Below are 24,183 nucleotides of genomic sequence, written 5' to 3'. Positions count from 1 at the left end.
ATCAACTATACTCCAATAAATTTTTTTTTTTTTTTTTGCGGTACTCTGGCCTCTCACTGCTGTGGCCTCTCCTGTTGCAGAGCACAGGCTCCGGAAGCGCAGGCTCAGCGGCCATGGCTCACGGGCCCAGCCGCTCCGCGTCACGCGGGATCTTCCCGGACCGGGGCACGAACCCGTGTCCCCTGCATCAGCAGGCGGACTCTCAACCACTGCGCCACCAGGGAAGCCCAATAAAAATTTTTTAAAAATTAAAAAAAAAAAGTGGAGGGACAATATTGTGCAATAGACCATAATGGAAAAGAATATATAACTGAATCACTTTGCTGTACAGCAGAAATTAACACAATACTGTAAATCAATATACTTCAATGAAATATAAAAAAAAATAGAGGGAATTTATTTTTTTTTTGATTTAAAAAGAGACAAACTCCAGAGCTTCTGATTTAATATCTTGTTTTAGCCTAAAGTTTGCTATCTCACACTTTCCTACGTATCAGAGAATAGGCCAAAAGATACTTAAACATTTACATCACAGAGCCTCAAATGCCTTACAGTCATGTGATGTTAGAAATTAATGGCTTTCTCCCAAAACTGTAAAATATTTTATCATTTTTGGAATTTGCTTTTTAAATTATTACAGATTTTAAGTATGGTTAACAGCACATCCCCATGTTTGAACACTTTGTGTCAGTAATTTCACTAGAATTAGGGAAATGTAAATTGAAAGTGAACCATACTAGGAGTTATTTGGAAATATTAATTTAAATATAACATACATGACTTTTGATTTAAAAATCCCACTCCTGTGAAATTGTTCTACAGAAATAGAAGTATTTAAAGATCAATACGAGTTTGTTTAACAGAAAAATAAAATTAAATGTCTATAAAAATAAAGGAATTGTTAAATTATGATATATTTTCATTCTTGGGATATCAAATGGAAGTTACAAGAGTGAGGTAAATATACAGATATTCCTTAGGGAAGAAGTCAATGACATACTGGCAAGTTAAAACAAACAAACAGACAAAACAAAACAGTGGGCAGTATGTTAGTACGCCACATTATTTACAAGCACACAGATACGTGTATGTTATCAAACTGATAGTAGTGGTTACTTTTGGACTTGGTGTTGTGTAGAATGGGAGTCTACTTTTACTCACTACTTCTATCCTCTTAGACTTAATAATGAGGACATTACAAACTTTAAAACCACTAGTAGAAAAAAAAAAAAACACTAGTAGAAAAAAATTAACATATAAGCAGGGGCCCAAAATTACAGGAGCTATTAAGCCAGAAATGTCAGTTCCGCTTGCCTTTGGGGCTTCAATTCAAGACTCAAGTTCCCATCTCACTGTGATGGAAAACTATTTCTAAGAGATTCCTTCTTTTAACAGTGTCCAGATAGCAAGGCAATGGTGGAATTGGATACTTTGCAAGTGTATTATAGGCACAAGAAATTGCACCAGGCATCCAGTGGCACAACGCATTCCACTCCTGACATTCTGATGGTGTCAGACAAGAAGACAGAGATCTTTCTTATAACCAGAGCCACTACCAGCAAGTGACTGTCACAGGGTCTAGAGAAGGTGACAGATTGGGATTGGGCTGGGTGTCTGACGGTACTCAACCATGAACAATTAACAATTACTCATGCTTCTGAGACCTTTTTCAAGCTTTCAAAAGATGGCCAGCTGATGGTTATCATGGCTTTCTCCCTATTCTTCTTCCCCAGGAGAATAAAGAACATTTTCAAAAAACAAAACAAAACAAAAAGAATATTTTCAATAGCATTAATGAATGTTTTTAAAATTTCTAAAAAAATTAAACAAATTTAATTAATAGTGGCTACCAGTTTCACTGCTACCAAGATTCCAAAGTTCTTGCTCCCTATTGGGAAACTGCAGATGGAGAGAGAATAAAAAATACAGTGTGACAGGGAATCCCCTGGCGGTCCAGTGGTTAGGACCCCGCACCTCCACTGCAGGGAGCCTGGGTTCGATCCCTGGTCGGGGAAGTAAGATCCTGCAAGTCACGAAGCAAGGCCAAAAAACAAATAAACAAAAAAAAAAACCACACAGAGATCAGATAGGTAAGTTCCAGGCCACTTATCAAAAACCTCACATACACATTGGTGGATGTACTCAAAACATTTATTTTAAATAGCTTGAGAAGGAAAAAACAAGGCCTGGTATACTTTACAAAGTTTTTGAGCAATATTGCTTGTGCCAAAGTAAAATTTTATTTTAATAAAGTGAACTGGTTAGTAGCTAAACAAAGACTTTTTTTTTTTGGCTTTGCAGCATGTGGGATCTTCCCCAACCAGGGATCGAACCTGGGCCCCCTCCAGTGGAGGTGCGGTGTCCTAATCAATGGACCGCCAGGGAAGTCCAAACAAAGACTTTAAAAAAAAAAAAAATTTTTTTTTTTTTTTTTTGAAAAGAAAATTGAGAACGAGAGGTTATTATATATACAAGTTAGAATCACAGGCAATCAGACCTGGGAGGGACTCCAAAAGCGTGGCTGATCTCATCATTTTGTAACAACCAGAAAGGTCAAGTGAATTGCCTCAGGTAGAACAGATGAGACCAAAACTCGGGTCTCCCAATTTCCAGACTGACAAATTTCTCTCCATTATATCCTGTTGCCTCCAAGAAATTGAGGACAACTAAAAATAATCAGATTTAAAATATGTTGATTCTAATAAAGTACTGAATAATCTCATTCTGGACTTGTTAGTAAAGATTTAGAGAGGAAAGAATACAAGCCCTATAAAATTTAAAACAACAGTTTTTATTTATTTTGGGTTGACATGAATTCATGGTACTTAAAAATATAATTGTCATCATCATGGATTTTCCCGTTTTGTAATTCATTCACATGATACTGCCACCCTATTAGAATGATTACTGTGCTACTCACTAACAACCCTAAAATAGAAGGAAAAATGGAAAGTTGTATACACACGTAACCTAAAATATCATGCTGTCAATAGATGGTTAAAAAATAAACATTTTGGTTTGTCTTGAAACAACCTTCTTGGTCAGAGATATGACCAGAAACCGTTGCCGGTCATGCTAACCTTCAACGTGGCAGACAACATTCTTTTGTGAACTCAGGCAGCGGCTATTAAAGGAGTCCTTTGTTTCTGTCCCTCATTTCCACTTCCATCAGAGCCTTACCTGGGATAGTACGCTGTGTAGTTCATGAAGAGCTGGGTGCCTGCTGGGTAGTATGCTGTGGAGGGCTGCAGTGCTCGTGGATTCAAGAGCACAGAGGGCTGATAAATGGCAGCTTCAGGAGGAATAACTGCTGCAGGAGCTGGAAATGTGTAGGAGGGAGGAGACAGGCCTAAATAAGCAAAGAGAGAGACCTTGAGATATATTTGCAGTAGTTGACACATCTGCTAGCACTAAAGCTACAAGGTCGCTATTCCATATATACATTCGAAAGAAAGAGACCAGTTCTGTATACCATCCCAAGCATCTTCCTTTTGGTTATGTAGATAACACCTAGAAGCAATCTCAAATCTCACACACTCTGTCAACCTAAAGAATGGTTCTTATTCTGAAATTTGGAAAAACCAGTATCAAGTGGACTTTCAAGTCTTCGCAACCATTTCATGACACATGATTTTTTTTCCCCCACTCCTAAGTACCACAAAGTAACTCTTTGAGGAGAGAAACATGGGACAAACTGACATTTAGTGTAACTTCAAACCAAAAGCTGGGTTTTTTCCCCCTTTGAGCACTAGGCTGCTAGTTCATATTGTTATCTACTCTATAGGACAACATGAAGACAGTTATGACAAAACACTATTCACCAGGACCATGTATTATGCCAAAGCATAGACTGTACCAGAGTAAACTGACCTAAAAGGAGTAGATTAACTCTGGATCATGTACACTTCAAGGAAACCCGGAAGATGGGTTTTTGACGCTAATCTACATCTTCAGACCAGTCTAAAAAATAAAAAAATCCAATCTGGGAGATAACCCTGAAGAAATATATGTGCAAGTCTTCCTGAGAGTCAGTTGATTCAGATTAAATAGAAAGTAGAAAGGATGGAATTCCTTTGTCTTCTGGATATGCAACATCTTCAAGGCCCAGTAACTCACTTTAAGTCAGACCACTTGCTGGTCACTAGCTTTAATGTGTAGGATGAACACAACTCTCCAAGCCATCTGCACCCAACAGAAGAGATAACTAAGAGGTTGACTGAATTTGGAATTCCTGACTTTAATTTTCAAACCTAGAACCACCTAATATATGTTGCAAATAGCTCAAGCCCACTGGATAATTTTCACAGGAAAATCTCTACTGTCTTTTGCTCTTCTTACGAGCTTTTATATGTCTATGGAGATGAGTGAGTCAGCTGAATATGGGTACATAAACCCAAGACCTGGGAATTCCCTGGTGGCCTGGTGGTTAGGATTCCAGGGCTTTCACTGCTATGGTCCAGGTTCAACGCCTGTCAGGGAACTGAGGTCCTGAAAGCTGTGCGGCATGGCCAAAAAAACACAAAAACAGACAAACAAAAAAACCCAAGACCAACATATTGATTTCATATTCAATTTTTGGGTACCTCCTTCATACCCATCAAAAATTGCTACATGGTAGATACCTAATGTAGATAATTTTAAAATTATGGTCCCTGGCCTAAAAGAGTCCACAAAAAGGACAAACAGAACAAACCGAGACACCTAAGTCATAAAGAGATTGTCACCTAAAGCGAGTTGGTAGGAAAAAAAAAAGTCCAGTAGAACAAGCATATTAGCATGTATAAATTAGAATTCTGATTTTTTTAATGAGTGAACTCTTCCACTAAATTGACAAATGGCCAAATTTTAAATAAAATTTTTAGAAAGTATTAAAAGATATGGAAATATATTTTATGTAAAAATGCATTTAGATTAAAAAAAAATTTTTTTTTTTTTGGCCGCGCGTTGTGCAGCATGCGGGATCTTACTTCCCCAAAGAGGGGATGAAACCGTGCCCCCTGCAGTGGAAGTGCAGAGTCTTAACCACTGGACTGCCAGGGAAATTATTACTATTTTAGGGCTTGTGAGGGGGAAAAGGGAAGAAGTAAAAATCTTACGAAGTCTGTAATGACGACTTTTCCACCAGGAAGAGAGGAGTGAAAGGATATCACAGCAAAAGAATTTGGGTTATACATGATGGAGAAATTCCCTTATCTCATAATGCTTGACAGATTATCAGTATGGGAAATTGTAAAAGTTACTGATATTATCAGTGGTTTATGGACAGGAAACCTCCAACTAAGATTACATTAAGATATCCACTTAAGCCCAATCATGAATTTCTAAAACTTGATACTCATTAATGATCAACTCTTAGATATCCACCAATAGCAAGCAGCAGATAAATGGAACATTAGCAGTTAGGCATTCCAAGGCAAATAAAGGATTAAGCCCTACTGAATGTCCTAGGAATACTACTTTATCAAATAGGTTTATTGGTGTAGATCCCTCTTTACTAGAAAGTGATGTCTTAACGCTCCCCACTTTATTGGAATCAAGCACATAATCCAGTTTACTCTCTCGGTTATCTTTGGACTGTATTCCAAGTGATACTTTCTTTAAACATACCCAGCATGCTTCCTAACAAGGTATGTCTTACTCAAAAGTGAAAACTTGGTCAGAAAATTCAAGTTTTAAACATCAGATCCCCAAATGTTCCTTAGTCACAAACCAGAACTTGGTCTCCCGACTAAAGGGCTTATTCCTCTCAAACAGGATTCCAGATGGCGTGCACCCAGGTGCCAATGAGCAACAGCATGGCTTGATATTAAGCACTGATCCTGCGATCCAATGGTAACTTTGGCTAATTTATTTACGCATTTGTTTTTTGTTTTTTTACTAACTTGCTCATTCCAGATATCCTGGAGAGCAAGAGGGATGCTCTTCAGGTTATCCTTCCCCCAAAATACTGCTCAAAAAAATTAAAAATGCAAAATGGGCATCAACTCGCCCTTCTTTAAAAAACACAAAACAAAAAAGCTTAATGTGTTGCAGGAAAAAAAAAAGGATCTGTCCATACTTATTTTACCTTTAAATGTTATGTATTTAATATGTAATATTTATTACGTATTAAAATATCTACATAGCCAGGTTGTCTCCCAGAGTCAGTGCTTATCTTGAGCACACTAAGCTTCAGAAATCAAGTGCTTATCACTGGAAAAGCAAGAATATAATTTGAAAGGAGGTATTTGTAGAATCTCTAATTATGAGTGTCCACAACCAAGGTCTTAAATGATTACCAGATACTACCGATTTCAGATGGGAAAGACTTATGTAACCACCTCACCTGCCTTAGAAAGAACCAGGGGCACAGAAAGTTATGAAAGCAGCTTAAGCACCTACCAGCATATAGCGTAGAATAGCGCCAAGACCCAAGAAAAACTTACATGGTAACTTACATGGCGGTGGGGATAAGCCATTTCGATTTAAAGTGCCCCCCATTAACACAAAGTTCATCTCCTCAGCTGAACACTGAAAGACTTCAACATATCTGTCCTTCATGGTTTTTTTATGACACTTCTGTGCAGCCATAAATGCTCTGTCCGCAGACTTCATCTGGATAAAGGCATCTCCTGATGGGCGTCCCTGAGCACGTGGGGGAAGAATAAAAACAAAAGGAGACTGTCTCCTTCAACAAGGAAGTGGTTGCTTACAAAACATGCACAGTGACAATCACCCATAGTACAGACATTTTAGCCATAACATCTGGGTGACAGTATGATCTACTGAAATCAGACTTATGTTTCATCACCTAATCAACAGAATTGCCCACAAAACCTCGAAGAAATAGTTTTGAGAGCTCATAGCTGAATGTGATCCTTTTTGATTTTTATCGATTAGAATTAGATTTATGGACTTTGAAAACGTCTCCTTGTGACTGCAGTTTCAAAGCAGAGGCTTGTATACTGGGTTTTTCCTTTCTGAAAAGTCCGATTAAATCTTACTCAATTGAGAAAAGCTAGTAACAGAACCAGTATTAGAGCTTTATGCATCCTCCTACAGGAAACTGAACAAACCACTGCTCTCTTTTGTCTTTCAAGTCTGTCTCTCACTGACCTGCAACATCTCTTCCCCTTCTCCCTGAAGCCTAGATTGGAATGTGGCTTGTGGATAGGGAAGGAGGAGAGGAATTGGGAGTTGCAAAGCACAGTGAAGGGTGGTGAGAGCTGTTATCATCAGCATTGCTTGGGAGCCCTTCTCTCACCTCTTCCCTTGCATCTCTGTTTTAAACCTTGGCCGACAGATGTTTATAGACATTTCCTCTGTTACTAATAGCTTGCTAAAAATCCTATTTAAAACAAAGCTGGTAGATGTCTGCTCCACAGAACCAGAATGCCTTAGTTTTCTTTAGCATAGACATTTTATGGGAGAGAAAAAAGGCACAACCAGCTTATAAGACTCCTTTTTTATTTTATGGATTTCTTTAAAGTCTCTAAGGGACTAGTTATTGCAAATTATTACCATGCAAGTTACCATAAGAGTTACCATACCAGGGAAGTTAAGGACACCAGGGAAACCCAGTCCAAGATGGAAAACTAACATCTTCGAGGCAGCTAAGAGCTTGTCCATCATCAAAGAAGCATTTCTCCCAAGTGTAGTCAAACAGGTCCCAGGGTCAATGAGAGGCAAATCTGTCTACTGTTGTTAATCATAGAGTAATAGTAGCCCCTAGGTTATTAGAAGTGGTGACTCAGAGAGAACCCAAACAATTCCCTGGTGATGCTGAACTGCGGGGAATTTTATCCAAAACGAATCCCATCAGTGAAGCATGCCGAGAGGACTCCTAGTCAGATAAAATGCTGCAAAGCTTCATATTGACGTGAGAGTTAGAATGAGCATGTGCTGGTGTGGAACACCAAACAGAGGCTCAATGTTTTCTGATTCCTTGTACCCAGTGGCATGCACTTTCCAGTGAGACAGGATTATGGTTATGAATGTGACCAAATCATCACATGAAAAGAGAAAGTGGGAAACTAGCAGTTTAGAAAAAAATTGGTGTTTTAATACAAACCTATATTCAGACTACGATGCACAGAAAACATCTTATTTTCAAAAATTGATACAACTTCGCTTTTAATAAAGAGTTCCAACATTTTAATTAGAACTACGTGCTTTATGGGTTTTTAAAGTTCTGTCCTGCTTATGATGGCACAAAATACTGGCAAATTGCCCAGCAACTAATATAATTAATTTTATTTAAAAAATGAGAGACACCAAGCCAGGAACTACTTTTAATATGCTTAGAATATATATTGCATACTATAAGAAGCTGATCAGATTTTGATAGAGGATTCTCAACAATTAATTCACTAACACATCTGAGCGCCTTTTAAGATCACATAGTGTTCTAGGTGGTATAGATACAAGTTATTTTGGAGTTTGTACTCTACTGAATGTAATTTGGTATCTACTATATATATGTGAAATAAAATAAGTCATTTCTAAACAGTCTATGGATACAAAATACTTGGGAGCACAGACATGCTCATTGGTTTATATATTGTCTATGATTGCTTTCACACTACAGCAGCAGAGCTGCAGACTTCAGTAACTGCAACAGTAAAATGTTGTATTAGACTGGTAATGTATTTGTCTCCTACCCGATGCTATTGATAATTCGATGTATATATGTGATGATGGAATCAGAGCTGAATTTGAATTACCATACCAATGATAGCATTCTTTCCCGAGTTCATCTTAAAGACCCCTTGCATTTATAGTTAAATCTTTCCTTTAAGACTTACTATACAACTGATGAACATTTGTTACCTTTTTATTGGAAGGGTGTATTTAATAAGAATAAGCAAATCAGTTTTCCAGTAAGTGACTTTCTTACCTGGTGATTCAATACCATGTGGACCCCATGAGTCCGAATATCGGTGGAAAATTCCCCCAGAAAGTCCAGGATATCCTCAATTGTGGCTGCATAGGGAAGACCTCGAAGGCGTATACAGTCTCTAATGTTTGTAGGGGGCACAAATTGCTGAGGTAGTACTGGAATAATGGGAGGGGTTGGAAGTGGAATGAGAGGGGCCGAGGAGAATCGATTCAGCACCTGTACTCAAAGCAAAATAGAAGTGGTTTAGAGCCCTGCTACTCCAATGTTGTCTGCAGACCAGTGCTGACATCCCTGGAGAACTGCTAGAAATGCATAATCTCAGCTCCACCCTGACCTAGTCTATATGAATCTGCAGTTTAACAAGATCCCCAGGTGATCCACAAGCATGTTAAAGTTTGAGAAGCACTCGTGGAGAAAGTTGTTCATGCTTTTCAGCTGGGAAAGCATGATACCAACTTTTGTGAGATGCCTGCTGAGGTATACACCACACACAACACAATGCACTTAGATTAAGGACTTATCCACCTGGACAAATGTCTCACTATCTGCCTTAAGACAATCTGTTGCTTTTATAAGAATCGGGACATACTGTTAAAATGTGGACTTATGTACAACGTATTAGATTTCATTTCACTAGTGTTTCTCTCAATATTGTCTTCACATTCCACCTCCAAACCCAAGAAATATATAGAAAATGACCCAGCAAAGTAACGACAGTCAAACAGTGACTGTATTATATTAAAATATGTCACATTTATAATGATGTACAAAGCAGAAGGCAGAATGGCTGGGTAATGTAAACCTGAAAAAAATCAATTAGTGAAAATAAAAATAATCATGTGAATTTGAGACAGTGGCAAAACAGCAGATCTTGAATATATATATATATATATATGTATATATATATATATTTAAATTTTTTGGCCACACTGCACAGCATGTGGGATCTTAATTCCCCAACCCATGCCTCCCTGCACTGGAAGGCGGAGTCTTAACCACTGGACAGCCGGGGAAGTCCCTTGACTACCTTTTAAATTCATGGAATCCTGCTATCTTGAGAATGGATGCCAGGTCAGGTACATTTTGGAGAAAGAACTGCTCCCAGGCAAAACTCACGTTACAAGGTTGTTGTCTACTTTTGTCTTAGTTTAGAATATGCCTACTAGTTGATAATACGAGGAGGTCCTTGTGCAAATGCTGTGTGTGGAATCCCCAGGATTTCTGAACCATTTACCACTGCAGCCTTATCAGCTCATAACTAAAAATATAAGACAATCAATGAACTCCCCCCAAATTGCCCTAATTTCCTCACTCACAGCCTGTCCAGTTGCTATCTGAATAAGAGGTGACAACAATCAAAGCGTAAACACAACACAGCCAAAGAGAAAGCGAGACTTTAAGAAACTATGCGAACAATTCAGACACAGTACAAACATTAGGGGGGAGAACACGAATAGAAAATAAATGTTATAAACAAACTTGGGACAGGAAATGGTCTAGCACCTACAGTGCCTGCCAAATAGGAGATCAGTAAAACGTTATTGAATGAAGTGATTATTATTAATGAAAAGAAGACAGTGCAAAGTCTATGACTACTTCAACACTTATTAAATAAATTATTAGAGATGGGAGGCTGGAAAGCGAAAGTTCACCCACACTCAAAACCACCTATGGCTGAGTCAAACAGAGAAAGCATACTCTACAACCAAACCAATTAAGGTACAGTAGCCAAGGCTCTGTATGATTCTAGGGCATGATTTCCATGAAACTGTTCTTCGAATTAAAGATCTAAAATAAAAATCTCATTTTTCCCCTTTAGTTTGGGGTGTTTGAAGTCTAAAGCATGCTCAGCATACTTTAGAGATTCAGAATTTATGATACTCATTTTCAACAAAGTACAGAATTGTTTAAACTACAAGAATGCTCATAGCTTAGGGTTCAAGAATACCAGTACAGGGACTTCCCTGGTGGTCCAGTGGTAAAGAATCCGCCTTCCAATGCAGGAGACATGGGTTCGATCCCTGGTCAGGGAACTAAGATCCCACATGCCGCAGGGCAACTAAGCTTGTGCGCCACAACTATTGAGCCCGTGTGCCACAAAATACAGAGCCCACACACTCTGGAGCCTGCACGCCATAACTAGAGAGAGAAAACCTGCAAGCCACAACTACAGAGAAGCCTAAGCGCTGCAACGAAGAACCGGCGAGCCACAACGAAGATCCCGCAAGCCGCAATGAAGGCCCGACGCAGCCAAAAAAAAAAAAAGAAAAGAAAAAGAAATAAGAGTCAGTGTCTGAACTGCTTGCAAAAAAGACCAAAGGAATCATTGAAATGACTGTGTTCTACTATGGAGCCAAGTAAAATAAGTTGAAGAGCCATGTGAAACAGTCTATAGGATCTCAGGTGCAAAGGTAATACTAACTGACCCTTGAAGAGAAATGTTCAGCTGGTAAGTCAAGAAGAATAGCTGAAAGGCTTGAGACCCTACAGATGGTTTTATGCTTGGATCTTAGTGTGTTTTCAGGAGCTGACTGTCCCATCTGTGCCTCAAAAACAGCACTGAATTCTGAAAGGTAGTAACAGGACAAAAGGACAATTTGCACTGTCACCAGCAATATGGAACTGATCAAGTCTTTTGGGAAATAAATTTGGCAAGACATTAAAGCCTTAAAAGCTCACACCCTAGATCCAGTTCTAAAGAAATCAATGAGAAATTGACAGATAGGGACTTCCCTGGTGGCGTAGTGGTTAAGAATCTGCCTGCTAATGCAGGGGACACGGTTTGATCCCTGGTCTGGGAAGATCCCACATGCCGCGGAGCAACTAAGCCCGTGCACCACAACTACTGAGCCTGCTCTCTAGAGCCTGCGAGCCACAACTAATGAAGTCTGCGCACCTAGAGCCCGTGCTCCGCAATAAGAAAATCCACTCCAATGAGAGGCCCCGCGCACTGCAATGAAGAGTAGCCCCCACTCGCCGGAACTAGAGAAAGCCCGCGCACAGCAACGAAGACCAACGCAGCCAAAAATAAAAATCAATTAATTAAAAAAAGAAGAAATTGACAGATAAGCATGTTTACCTAGAAATTTCTTCTGATAGAAAAAAACCCAACCCAAATGTACAATAGAATTAATAATTATATGCCCCTGTGAAACACAGTATTAACTTAAAGATTAAAATTTTCAGACATGAGTAAACTTTTGAAACCGAATACAAAAGTATATCTACAGCAATATTCCAGTTATATAAAAACACAGTATTTTTGTGTGTATATTAACATAACAGTGGCTATCATTTGGTTACAGAATAGATATTTTTCATGCATTTATACTTTCTGTAATTTCCAAGTTTTATTTTAACACAATGAATAATGTATTATTTTCAGAAATAAAGAATAGGAACTATATTCAATATCTTGTAATAACTTATAATGGAAAAGAATCTGCAAAAGAATATATATATGTGTGTATAACTGAATCATTGCTGTATACCTGAAACATTGTAAATCAACTATACTTCAATTAAAGAATAAATTAATTTTAAAAAAAAGAAAGAACAGAAATAACGCAAAGCCACCAACATGCTCTTAAAAACCAACCTGCTGAACTTCAGCTGCTGTGCTCCTGAAGAGTTCAATGTATCTTTTACCCAACAAGTCCTTATGCTTCCTCAATGCGTTCTGTGCATATTCCTCACAAGCAAAGAGGACAAAAGCGTCCCCTGTTGGCCTACCATCTGGGTACGTAACAAAGAGGATGCCTTCCTTCCCCCCAGTGATGGGGCAATGCTGTCCAAAGAAGGCCACCACTTCATCAGCTGTGGCCGTGAACGGGAGCCCCCGCATGCGGACAATGACTTGGTTTTCCTTGGAGAGAAACTGGGCGACCTCATTGGATGTACCTAGGGAACACAAACATCAGGAAGCACAGGGAGAAGTGGTTAAGACATCAACTTTACCAAATTTAAAAAAGTAAAATTTTTGGCAATGTCTTTAATTCATAAGTCCCACACTCCCATATGAATTAACAACATCCCAGGAATCAGAATCCTCTTCCCATAAATTTAAAACTTTCCCCCTACCATTTTCATAAAATACCCCTGTTAATATAGGAAGGTAGCCATACAGTTACATCATGGACCAACCACCATATTCTTCTCAAGGAGAGGCAACTAGTCATGGTGGTTAAGGGCACAGGCCCTGGAACTAGAAATGTCTGGGTGCAACTGTGGCTTTACCATTTACCAAGCTATGACCTCAGCCAAGTTTAACCTCTGTATCTCAGTTTCCTCATCTGTAAAATGGGAGTAAAATTACCTACCTCATAAATTATGAGAATAAGTTATTACATAGAAAGCTCTTTAGTGATTTTTGGTATTATTTTCCTGATTACTTTTTATTAAGAAAGGTCCAAACATACTCGAGTAGAGAGAATAATGAATATACTTAGCAGCGAGTTTCAACATTTATCAACACTCTGCCAGACATAAAGCACTATGTACAGTGCTGCAGCAAATACTCAAATATACATCCTTTACTAGTAACATTTTCCCCAAGCACAAATTCTTATCGTACTGCGCATATACCACGAAGTCCCAGGACACTGATGTGGACGTTAACTTTGCCATCTGCAATGTTATCTGCCATGGAACCTCAGGACCACAGCACCTCCAAATATACTTTATCCCCAACCAATATCAAACAATGGAAACACTATTAACCTTGAAGCTCTGAATTGGGAAGCCTTGGTTTATCTCAAGAAAAAAGTGCAAGAAATATACCAGCACATTGTATAAACAGCATATTGTTACTACAAGTTTTACAGTTGCAAAGATTTTTAACAGGACTATATAATGAAGGGATATAAATGTTCTCTGTATTTAAGTGAAAATCACCTTAGTATATTTCGGCAATAGGTGTCAAAAGCCCCTTAAAAGGTCCACCCACATTCTCTGAATTAGCTATCCTATTTTTAGAGATTTATCCTAATGAGTGGCACATACAGAGATATAAAAATATTCACTGCAACATAGAGTGAAATGAAGGTAAGCTCTAAATGCCCAATAGGATTGTTTTTTAAAAAAATTATGGTACATATAATACTGTACAGCATTTAACATTTAAGAAATTTGAGTAGCATAAGAAGATATTCATAATATACTAAAAGGAGAAAGGAAGTTAAAACAATATGAGCAGAAAAATAGGAACTTACAGAGTAGGTACACATATAGAAAAACATCTGTTGGACAAACCACAGTTAACATTTTTTATGCATCTGTTATTTTTAGGTTTTAAAGTTATGAATCACTCAAGAATTAGATAATGACTTTATCTGTTCCCACTTCTTTCTGACCGTATTACTACAAACACCATATATCCTAAAATACTAGAAGCCAGAATGCTACCACGTTCCCGGCCACTGATGAGTAAAGGAAGTTAAGAGAAAAACTAGAAGCAGATATGCAACAATTCCAGATATTCTGATATGGCCGTTTGAAAGTAGTTTTCAGACCATTTAATTTCTTTCCTGAACTACTCTTTCCCTTTGTACACGACTTTATATGACCCTTTGACCTTTGTATAGCACTATTTTTAATGGCTATTGAACTACAGTTGGTTGACTCAAGCCTTAGGGCAAGCGTTACACATTACACTGACACTACTGGATATTTCTTCCTCCTATTAAAAAAAAAAAGTCAACTTTTATGTTTCATTGGGAATAAAATGACCCTATTTATTTACGATTCATGACCCTATTTATCTACCTTTGCTATATAAGTAAAATTTTAGATTCTTATTATAGCCACATTATATAAAAGGTACTCACCGCCAGCAATTTTAAGAAAATCTTCACCTGTTGCTTTGTAAACCTAAGAAGAGAAAGGGAAATTAAATACAGTTTCTGAGCCTTCTGATGTGAACACTTATTCAAGATGCCAGGGTGGTCAGGGTGTCACATGTCAGGTTGTGAGCACACACCTCAATGTACCGGGTCCCCATGTGATGTTTGTGCCTCTGGAGTGCTAGGTCTCTGTGCTCCTCACTCACAAACCTAACCAGAGCTTCTCCGTTCCTTCGACCCTGGGCATTCAGACAAAGTGCTGCACCTCCCCTTTGAAATTAACAGAACAGAAAGCAACAGGAAAAAAAGCAAACAGTGAGGAGAAAATGACAGAAAATCTATTATCCCTTTGGGATTGTTAAATAAAATAGAGATTAAGGAAAAAACCAACTTGGCAATATTGAGTCCTTTGAAGAATCTTGCAATATCTTGATCCGAAGACTGCCATGGCAAACCTCGTGCCCTGACTACTGTGTTGTCATCAATAAGTTCCATCTTGCTGCTGCGGATTCAAGCAAAACGTCAGGCTGCATGATTAATGCTAGGCAGTCTGACCCATTACCCCCAGAAGACAACTGGCCTATTTACACTTGAGGTATTATTTCTTTGGAGTTCAGACAGACTTGTAGTACTGCCCAACTTACTTCATAACCTCCAAAATTATCTGGGCACAGTTCAAACTATTCTTTAGGTGGTTTACTATACAGAGGCAACTGCCCATGCCAGTTCAGCACAGCTTGCTCACCCAGCAAACCACCTATCAGCTGAGTTGCTACTTCCTTGTTCTCAAAAGAACGCAGCAACAATTCATAGGAAGTAAAGTTCTCCCAATACTCTCATGGCCTGTAAGTTCCTACAGCCAAGAAGGATGGGTTTAAATTCCTTCTCTGATCTGGCTAGTACACCAGTGGGGTTTAAATCCAGTTTGACAGCAAAACTTAAGATCCACCTAAAGCTGGTAATTAACCCGCATGGGTCATGTGTGCACATGGTAAGAAGTCTGCCATTACAATATCTCCCCTATCAAACGGCGGCATCACAGAGAGACTTTATGGAAATGCTTGGGAGTTCCCACACCTTAATGAGTCATTTCTAAATCACCTATTCTATATTTTGACACCTTCTGATGTTCTATTCCTCTCGTATTTATATTTTCAGTACTCCTAGGACATTTCCTAATGAGTCACTTTCTCCACAACTAAATAGGCCTCAACATCTCTCTTATGGGCAAACATGTCAGAAGTTTCTGTTCACTTCAGGCACCAAGCAATCTCATGAAATTCACTGCAGTGATTTACAAACTTAAATAGGTCGACTTGTGATCACAAACAGAGACACCACCGTTTCATACTTCTCCCCAGTTATTTCCTTTGCTTTAACGTAGGAGCTGATAGAACGTACTTAAAATTATCTCAGTAAAAACCTTGTGAACTTTTTTAAAGCCTATGATTTTTTCCTTTGGAAGTTTTCCAGTGAGGATGGACAGTTCAGAGAGGCTAAAATCAGAATCGCAGACACACACACCACAAACTTATGATGGACCTAAAGTCATAGTGACTAAGGATACAAATATTTCATTAAATGTTAATCCCAACATCCAAACTTACTTTAAAATACAATCTTCTTTAACAAATGACCTGTTATTTAAAAATGGATACCCAAAAGGTTTAGTAAGGTTACTAAAATATAACAGGAGTTAAATATCACGATATGAATAAAAACACATTAAAAGGCTCAAATGGAATAGTATTCAAGTACTTACCAAGTGCCACTTTCAAATTTGTAATTTACTCTTTCTGGATCTGAAAACCTGTGATCTAGAATGAGAACACACAAGTCATCATTTTAGCTATCAGGGAGACAAAGCCGAGGGGGAGGGTGGTGGCGATTCAGAAGTATAGGAGAGGGAAAAGTAGATGGGATCAGATACTAGGTCCGCATTGTTACAACACCAATACTTACTATAAGGGTCTGAAATCATTGCTAAAATTATATTTCCCATATCTTCAACTTGACAGGCTCCATACCGGGAGGCTGAACTATTCTTCTCGAAATTTAAACCTGGGAGATTAAGTTAAGGAAACATTTTGGGGAGGTAAAATGAGGTTGCTTTTACCCAAAATTAAACTCTCATGGAGCCAAGAAGCCAAGTAAAATGCATCTTGATTGACAATTCTTTGAAATCTCAGAATAGCTGCTTCCCATCAGTCTGGACTTCACCCAGGCTTCCTGAAGTGTCCAATTGCCCTATTGGGCTAAGATGGCCAAATCAATCCTGTCCTGAGGATTACCAGGAATAATAATACCGGGAATAAAATGTTTATTGAGTGGTAGCAAATGCATGAATATTGAGCACTTTAGTGTCAAACCAGGAAGCGTACAACAAAGTTAACAGAATTCCTACCCTGCCTTTACAACACACACAAGGCAATGACCATGCTGACTTAAGGATACAGTTACATCCTTCAAGACCACAAGGTATTAAATGACTTTTTTAAGCCCAATGTTCAAAACACTTCAGATTACTGAAAACATGTCTGACTCCATTTTTATCCAGAACTCCCTTCTAGAAGATTTTTGGAACCCCATAACACACCCATCTTGGATGACAGCAAATGCTTGTCCTTTTAGAGTAGATGTGTAGAAACGGTTCAAGCACTCAGAGACAACAATGGCTAATGTAGCTTTTGATTAAGTGAGTACACTGTTTGGGTAAGCCAGGAAACATGGCTTTTAAAGAAATGCATGGCTCAAGTTGGGTTTGAGGGTGCAACCAGAAGAGATTTCCATCAAGTTTTGCCTAAGTTTTATAATGTAGTACAATGCACATAACAAATAATACTATGGGACTCTATCTTTTCTCGAGTTTAAAATGAAAACAGCCATCTGAGTGGTGGTTATTAAGATGTTTGCCTTATTTTATAAAAATGTTTCCTGACTGGTATTTTGTAAGAAGGGTAAAATGTGAAGACAAATAGTAAGAAAAAGTCGGTAGGTACTATTTTACTGCAAACAAAAAGGATACAATGTAAAAACAACTCAGGGATTTCTCCCCACCAAGAATTATAGCCAGTCTTCTGAATCAGTAATATTCTATTCTCAATTCAAAATTCCTTTCTATTTCATCCCCACAGCTTCCTCTTGTCTTTCTCCAGTAACGAGACATGCTAAGCAAATTCATTTGTGTGTTATCTCTCAACCGGTTACATTTCTCTGTCATTAAATATGCTGCATGTAGAAAGGCAGCCATATGTTCCTTGGCAAATTACTTAACCCCACTAAACTTCAGCTTACCTGTAAAGCCAAAGCTGTGATAATCTTTACCTCCCTGGGCTCTTGTGAAGATTAAATGAGATAAAACAAGCCCAGGACACAACGCAGGCATTTAATACGTGATGCTCTCCCCACTCTTCCTAGGACCCTCAGGTGATCAACTTCCATAACTTATGATAATCACACTTTAAGAGGGTCACATTTATGACTAAAAAATCTGAACTCACCAGATGCCTATTTGTAGGCTCACAGGATAATCATCAAGCTAAAATGGTGGATAATTTCTGCATTTCCCCCTGCAGTCCTGCCCTTTACATCAATCATCTAGTGATGAAATAAATGTGCTCCCCACTGAGGGATTAGAAAATCAATCCCAAGAGATGTTCAAGCAACAGAGCAATGACCACTGACTGGGGTCATTAAAATGATTTTCCTTGGGAAGCTGTACTATGAAGTATTTATTAATTCAGCGCCATTTTCAAAGAACATAATGATAGGACAGAAAAACTGGAGCCAAAGGATGAAGATGCTTTGGGGAGACAACTGCCCTAAGTTTTCTGGGGAGATGGGAGGGACTTTATGGATCCTTACAGAACTAAGAAAGAAGAGCTGTGACTAGCTATAGTTTATCATGTAAACTCTGCCACCAAATGTCTGGAGCCCTGCAATTCTAATAACACTTTCAGCCTTATAAGGGCGTACAATGAAGTAAAGAGAAACATATCCAAGGAATGGAGACCAATGCCATTGTATAAGCCAGTGTTTCTCAACCTCAGCATTAGTGGCACATAGGGCAGATAATTTTTTGTTGGGGGGTGGGGCAGTGTCCTGTATACTATAGGACTTTTAGTAGCATGCTGACCTCTACCTACCTCCAGTAATAACAATTAAAAATGTCTCCAGGGCTTCCCTAGTGGTGCAGTGGTTCAGAGTCCACCTGCTGATGCAGGGGACGCGGGTTCGTGCCCCGGTCCGGGAGGATCCCACATGCCGCGGAGTGGCTGGGCCCGTGAGCCATGGCCGCTGAGCCTGCGCATCTGGAGCCTGTGCTCCGCAACGGGAGAGGCCACAACAGTGAGAGGCCCGCATACAGCAAAAAACAAACAAACAAACAAAAACAAAACAAAACAAAAAATATGTCTCCAGACATTGTCAAATGTCCCCAGGTGGGTAAAACCCAGCCCAGGTTGAGAACCACAGGTATAAGCCAACATCTCCCAAGAGTGGCAACTTAACCCCTTGCCATCTATTGATTCAGAGACAACTTTTACATGTAGGAGACCATTACTAGATAGAAATTTTGAAGAAATCTGACCAAGGAAACACTGCATAAGGACCAACCTGATGCTGTGGCAAAACCCCTATCAGCAGAGACAAACACACACACACACACACACACACACACACACACACACACACACACACACTCATGCAAGCACGCATACCCTACACCGTAAGGAACATGGATGAAAACACAGCAAGAGTCAACCCTTGATCCTCACCCTATTTTTGTGCAGCCCAGAGAAAAGTATGGCTTTTACATTTTTTAAAGGATTGTAAAGAAAGAATGAGCAGAGACTGTACGTGGCCTGCAAAAAAACTAAAACATTGATGCTTTAGCCCTTTACTGAAAAAGTTTGCTCACTTCTGACCTAGAGGAATGAAAATTGCCGAAAACAGAGAATGCCACAGGAACGTTTGCCACATCGTAACTTTCTATCCTAAAACAGAATCTTGGGGAAAAATTAAGCTTTGAAGGAACTGGAAACTATATTCAATTCAAACCAGTTTTTTCTCCTCTATCAATGACAAGAGGCATAAACTTTCTCACCTTTGCTCAGGTAACTCCCCTATAAAACCCTCTTATCTTCTTAATCCCTTAACCAAATTAGACCATGGATCACTCCCACTCAGCACCAAAGTCTTCCCTAACTGCTCTAGGTCACAACCATCAAGTTAAGAGTTGATTAGATACTATTCCTATAAAATATTACTCTCTTCAACTGTATTATGCATTTCCTGAGCACAGGTCCGCTTTCCTCTGATCTCTTTCCATCTACCACAGCACCTATTACTTCTAAGACTCTACTGACATAATGATGGCATTTACTACACACCATTTTGTGCCAAACACTGTCTATTTCCTCCTATTTTTGCAGTAGCCCTGCCAGGTAGATAGCAGTAAAACCAAACAGATGAAACTAGGATTGAGAGAAGTTCTGTAACTCATTCAAGTTTCCCAGCTCTGATTTGACAATGTGTCTGTAATTCCCTGCACCAAGATAAGAAGTTTTGCTTAATTTGTTTTGTTTTGAGCAATAGTTTGTGAGAAGCTTTCTAAATGTATGATATGAAAGCCAAGTGAAAAAGCAACAACGTAAAGTATCCTGTCTCTGTAGAATAGATTTGTAGCTGAAGATTTTACTGAAGTCTACTTTTTAAATTAAGAATACGTTCTAGACATTTGGCTAACTTGGTCCCACGTAACACGTCCCAACATGTTTCCCTTCAAGTCATCACACACCAGGAAGATCAGCAGCTCTAAGCTCCCAGCAACTTTTAAAAGTCACCCAACCTCCTGCATGCCCAAACCACCCACCCACTCACACCACTGTCTTCGGAAGATTCATTCAGTTTTTCATAATTCTTACCAGAATGTAGCATGAACAATAAATAAACGGGAGTGAGAAAAAACTTTTAGTACCGATTCTTTCTCCTATCAATTTATAATTATATATTGAATTACTTGCTGCACGTCTGATCTTGAGAGAAGGAAAGATGAGTCTGTGCCTCCTGATTTATGGTTGTCATGCAACTTAGTCATTCTGCCCTTGAGGCAGCCACAACAGCACCAACAGGCTTAGCCAGCTTTGCAATGAGAAACGCCATGAGGAAACGAGGAAGAGTAAAGCCAGATATGGTGGGAACAAAATGAGCATGTCAGGATACAACTGAGCAAATTGCTGCATTTACACAGAACTTAGACAAGTCCTGAGACTTCGCCTATAGTTGAACAGAAGGAACGTTTCCTCAGTGCCACAAAGTCCATCAATATTAACTTATCCATTCAAAAGAAGTTACCTTTTCTGACTGCGGAAAATGGACACATTTGGTTTCAGAACACTCAGTTTTCCCAGGTAAATAACCTCTCTTTAAAAGTAAGTTCTTAGTTTCTATCTAAAAGAAGCACACATAGGGGGCTTCCCTGGTGGTCCAGTGGTTAAGAATCCACCTTCCAGTGCAGAGGATGCAGGTTCAATCCCTCGTTGGGGGACTAAGATCCCACATAGGGCATCTGAGCCCACACGCCACAGGGCAACAGGGCACAGGGCAACTGAGCCCACAAGCCACAGGGCAACTGAGCCCACACGCCGCAACGACTGAGCCCTCAAGCCACAACTAGGGAGCCCGTGTGCCACAACTACTGAGCCCGCACACTCTGGAGCCCACACACCATACCTAGAGAGAAGCCTGTACACCGCAACTAGAGAAGATCCCACGTGCCACAACTAACACCCAACGCAGCCAAAATAAATAAAAATTTTAAAATAAATAAAAATAGGGCTTCCCTGGTGGCGCAGTGGTTGAGAGTCCGCCTGCCGATGCAGGGGACATGGGTTCGTGCCCTGGTCTGGGAAGATCCCACGTGCCGCAGAGCGGCTGCGCCCGTGAGCCATGGTCGCTGAGCCTGCACGTCTGGAGCCTGTTGCTCCGCAACGGGAGAGGCCACAACAGTGAGAGGTCTGCGTACCGCAAAAATAAATGAATGAATGAATGAATGAATGAATGAATGAATGAAGCACACATATAAAAATACATTGTGGAGCAATTAGTTTAAACTATGTTAAAATTGCATCCCAATTCAAAATTCCAACTCAAAGCCATTTTTCATTGCCATTAAACACCGCCCCGCCCCCCCAAGACAACAAGTTTGTTTCTTCCCGTTCTACTCTGTTTACTCTTTTATAAGAGTAACACAACTGCCCATATTGTCAGACATTTTTCATTAAAATTCCTATGCTAAAGGAACAAAGGAATAGCAAGCATAAAATGTCATGAGAAAAGTTGAAATCGTGCTCCAACTAAGAACTGAATTTCCTACAATTATGTGAAGGAAAAAACAGAAAGTGATAAATTACCCTTATAGGAGTTGTATAATTTAAAAAACAGGTTCTAGGGACTTTTGCAGCGGTCCAGTGGTTAGGACTCCATGCTTCCACTGCAGGGGGAAGGGTTTGACCCCTAGCAGGGGAACTAAGATCCCTCAAACCTGCCGCATGGCCAAATTAATTAATTAATTAATTTAATTAAATTAAAAACAGGTTCTATAAATAACCTGCTATATTTTAAAATGAGCTTTGAAAGAAGCAAATCAAGAATGCCAGTGTAGGGACTTCCCCGGTGGTGCAGTGGTTGGGAGTCCGCCTGCCAATGCAGGGTACGCGGGTTCAATCCCTGGTGCGGGAGGAGCCCACATGCCGCGGAGCAACGAAGCCCGTGTGCCACAACTGCTGAGCCTGCGCTCTAAAGCCCATGAGCCACAACCACAGCTCCTGAAGCCCACATGCCTAGAGCCTGTGCTCTGCAACAAGAGAAGCCACGGCAATGAGAAGCCCACGCACAGCAACGAAGAGTAGACCCCGCTCGCCATGGCTAGAGAAAGCCTGCATGGAGCAACGAAGACCTAACGCAGCCAAAAATAAATAAATATTTTTTTAAAAAAAAAGAAAAAAGAATGCCAGTGTAAAAGAATGTAACTAAGAGCCAAAGCAACAAAAACTTTCTTTATACCAGTAATAAATGCTGGGGAATCTAAAACCATAGTTTTAACTATGCTTAGTTCTAACTAAGCTTCCTCAGAAGCTTACTCTTTCCAACAGGGGGAAAAACAAACAAAAAAAGCGAGATCCATCCTACCAAATATTACTTCAGGAGGTATTATTGTTAACAAAGCGCAAAACTGACAAGTAAATTATACCTTCGAAGAAATAAGGTAGAAGTAGGAACTAATGCAAAAAAAAAAAAGATAAAAATTTCTACTTTAGAAAAAGACATTTATATGGCATAAATAAATTAGGAAAGGGAGATTCCATGATAATGTCTTCCAAAGTCTTCTAAAACAAAAAAACTATCCTGGAATTCCGAAACTCACATTTTAAAAGTAAATTATTTTATAATCAAAATAAACCACACAAAATTAACATAACAACTCTGAGTGCTGGCCAAGAATATACAGTATTTCTAGTCACCTAACGTATTACAGACCACATACCAGAGTATTCGCCAGTTTGGCTCACATCATACCGATGTGGTGCCAAAGATCATTTCTTCCCCCCTCTAGCCAACAAGGTCAACTACTAACCCAACTTAACCATACACTTGGTGATACTTAAAATCCCTTTCATACGCAAAAAGGTGCCAAGGAGGATTCAGCATCTGCGTCCACTTTCTAAGAGCAATGAAGGTTTTGCGACTGCAAAGGCCCAGTTCAACTAGTCATAACAAATAAGCACATAAGTGCAGAATGAACCACACTCGCACACACTATTTTTACTTATGGAGAAGCTAAACCCTGAAGCTTACCTGTACTAACATGTAGCTGATGTTTTAAAAGATCTATAACCAGTCTCAGGAAAGATTAGGAAAAAATTCTTTAGGCGTAAGATAGTTTAGATAAGGTCTTAAATTAATAAGGAAGTCCTTTCAGAGTCTTTGGCAGATGGCTTTCTTCTTTGGAGACATGCTACAACCCAGTCGACACTGGAGAGCACACAGTAGGGCAGGCAGTGGCTGAGTGGTTTCATGTACTAGCTCATTATTCCTTGCAGTAGTTATGCCCATTTTAAGATGGGAAAACTGGGGCTGAGAGGTACAGTAAATTCATCCCCAGTAAATCTGACTCCAGAGCTCGTGTTCTTAACCACTCTGCTAGTAAGGCTATTATCTCCATCTTTAATATATGGGAAAAACCTGCCCTCGTCACTGTGTCAGTAGCACGCCCACAGAAACGCATATCGTATACCCCCAACAAGAAGTGGTGAAACACAAACACAGGGAAAGACACACACACCCCTACTAACACTTGGATGGGTAGACAAGAGTGGTTTAGTGATTTTTTTTTTTGCCCTGTTAATGGAAAGCTGCACTAGTGAAACGGCATATGCTTATAATATCAAACAGCACATATGGATG

General features: G+C 39.4%; 1 protein-coding gene across 8 annotated transcripts in view; it reads right to left on the bottom strand.

The window, feature by feature from the left end:
- The window catches only part of ESRP1 (epithelial splicing regulatory protein 1), a 57,393-nt gene that overhangs the window by 23,726 nt on the left and 9,484 nt on the right, over nt 1-24,183 (bottom strand). For 5 of the 8 annotated variants that reach the window (XM_027131415.1, XM_027131418.1, XM_027131420.1 and 2 more), the window contains 9 exons: nt 16,681-16,779; nt 16,481-16,535; nt 15,110-15,220; nt 14,856-14,988; nt 14,704-14,746; nt 12,477-12,778; nt 8,876-9,094; nt 6,426-6,624; nt 3,181-3,349 (listed from right to left, as the gene is read on the bottom strand). In XM_027131415.1, the coding sequence (XP_026987216.1) occupies nt 3,181-3,349; nt 6,426-6,624; nt 8,876-9,094; nt 12,477-12,778; nt 14,704-14,746; nt 14,856-14,988; nt 15,110-15,220; nt 16,481-16,535; nt 16,681-16,779 (1,330 nt within the window). The remainder of the gene's footprint in view (nt 1-3,180; nt 3,350-6,425; nt 6,625-8,875; nt 9,095-12,476; nt 12,779-14,703; nt 14,747-14,855; nt 14,989-15,109; nt 15,221-16,480; nt 16,536-16,680; nt 16,780-24,183) is intronic. The other 3 variants (XM_027131419.1, XM_027131416.1, XM_027131422.1) reach the window with 1 other exon arrangement.

Source organism: Aethalodelphis obliquidens, unplaced genomic scaffold (assembly GCF_003676395.1).
Source record: "Aethalodelphis obliquidens isolate GAN/ISIS:26980383/991018 unplaced genomic scaffold, ASM367639v1 scaffold39, whole genome shotgun sequence".
Classification (NCBI taxonomy): domain Eukaryota; kingdom Metazoa; phylum Chordata; class Mammalia; order Artiodactyla; family Delphinidae; genus Aethalodelphis; species Aethalodelphis obliquidens.
This window is presented reverse-complemented; position numbering and strand designations above follow the sequence as displayed.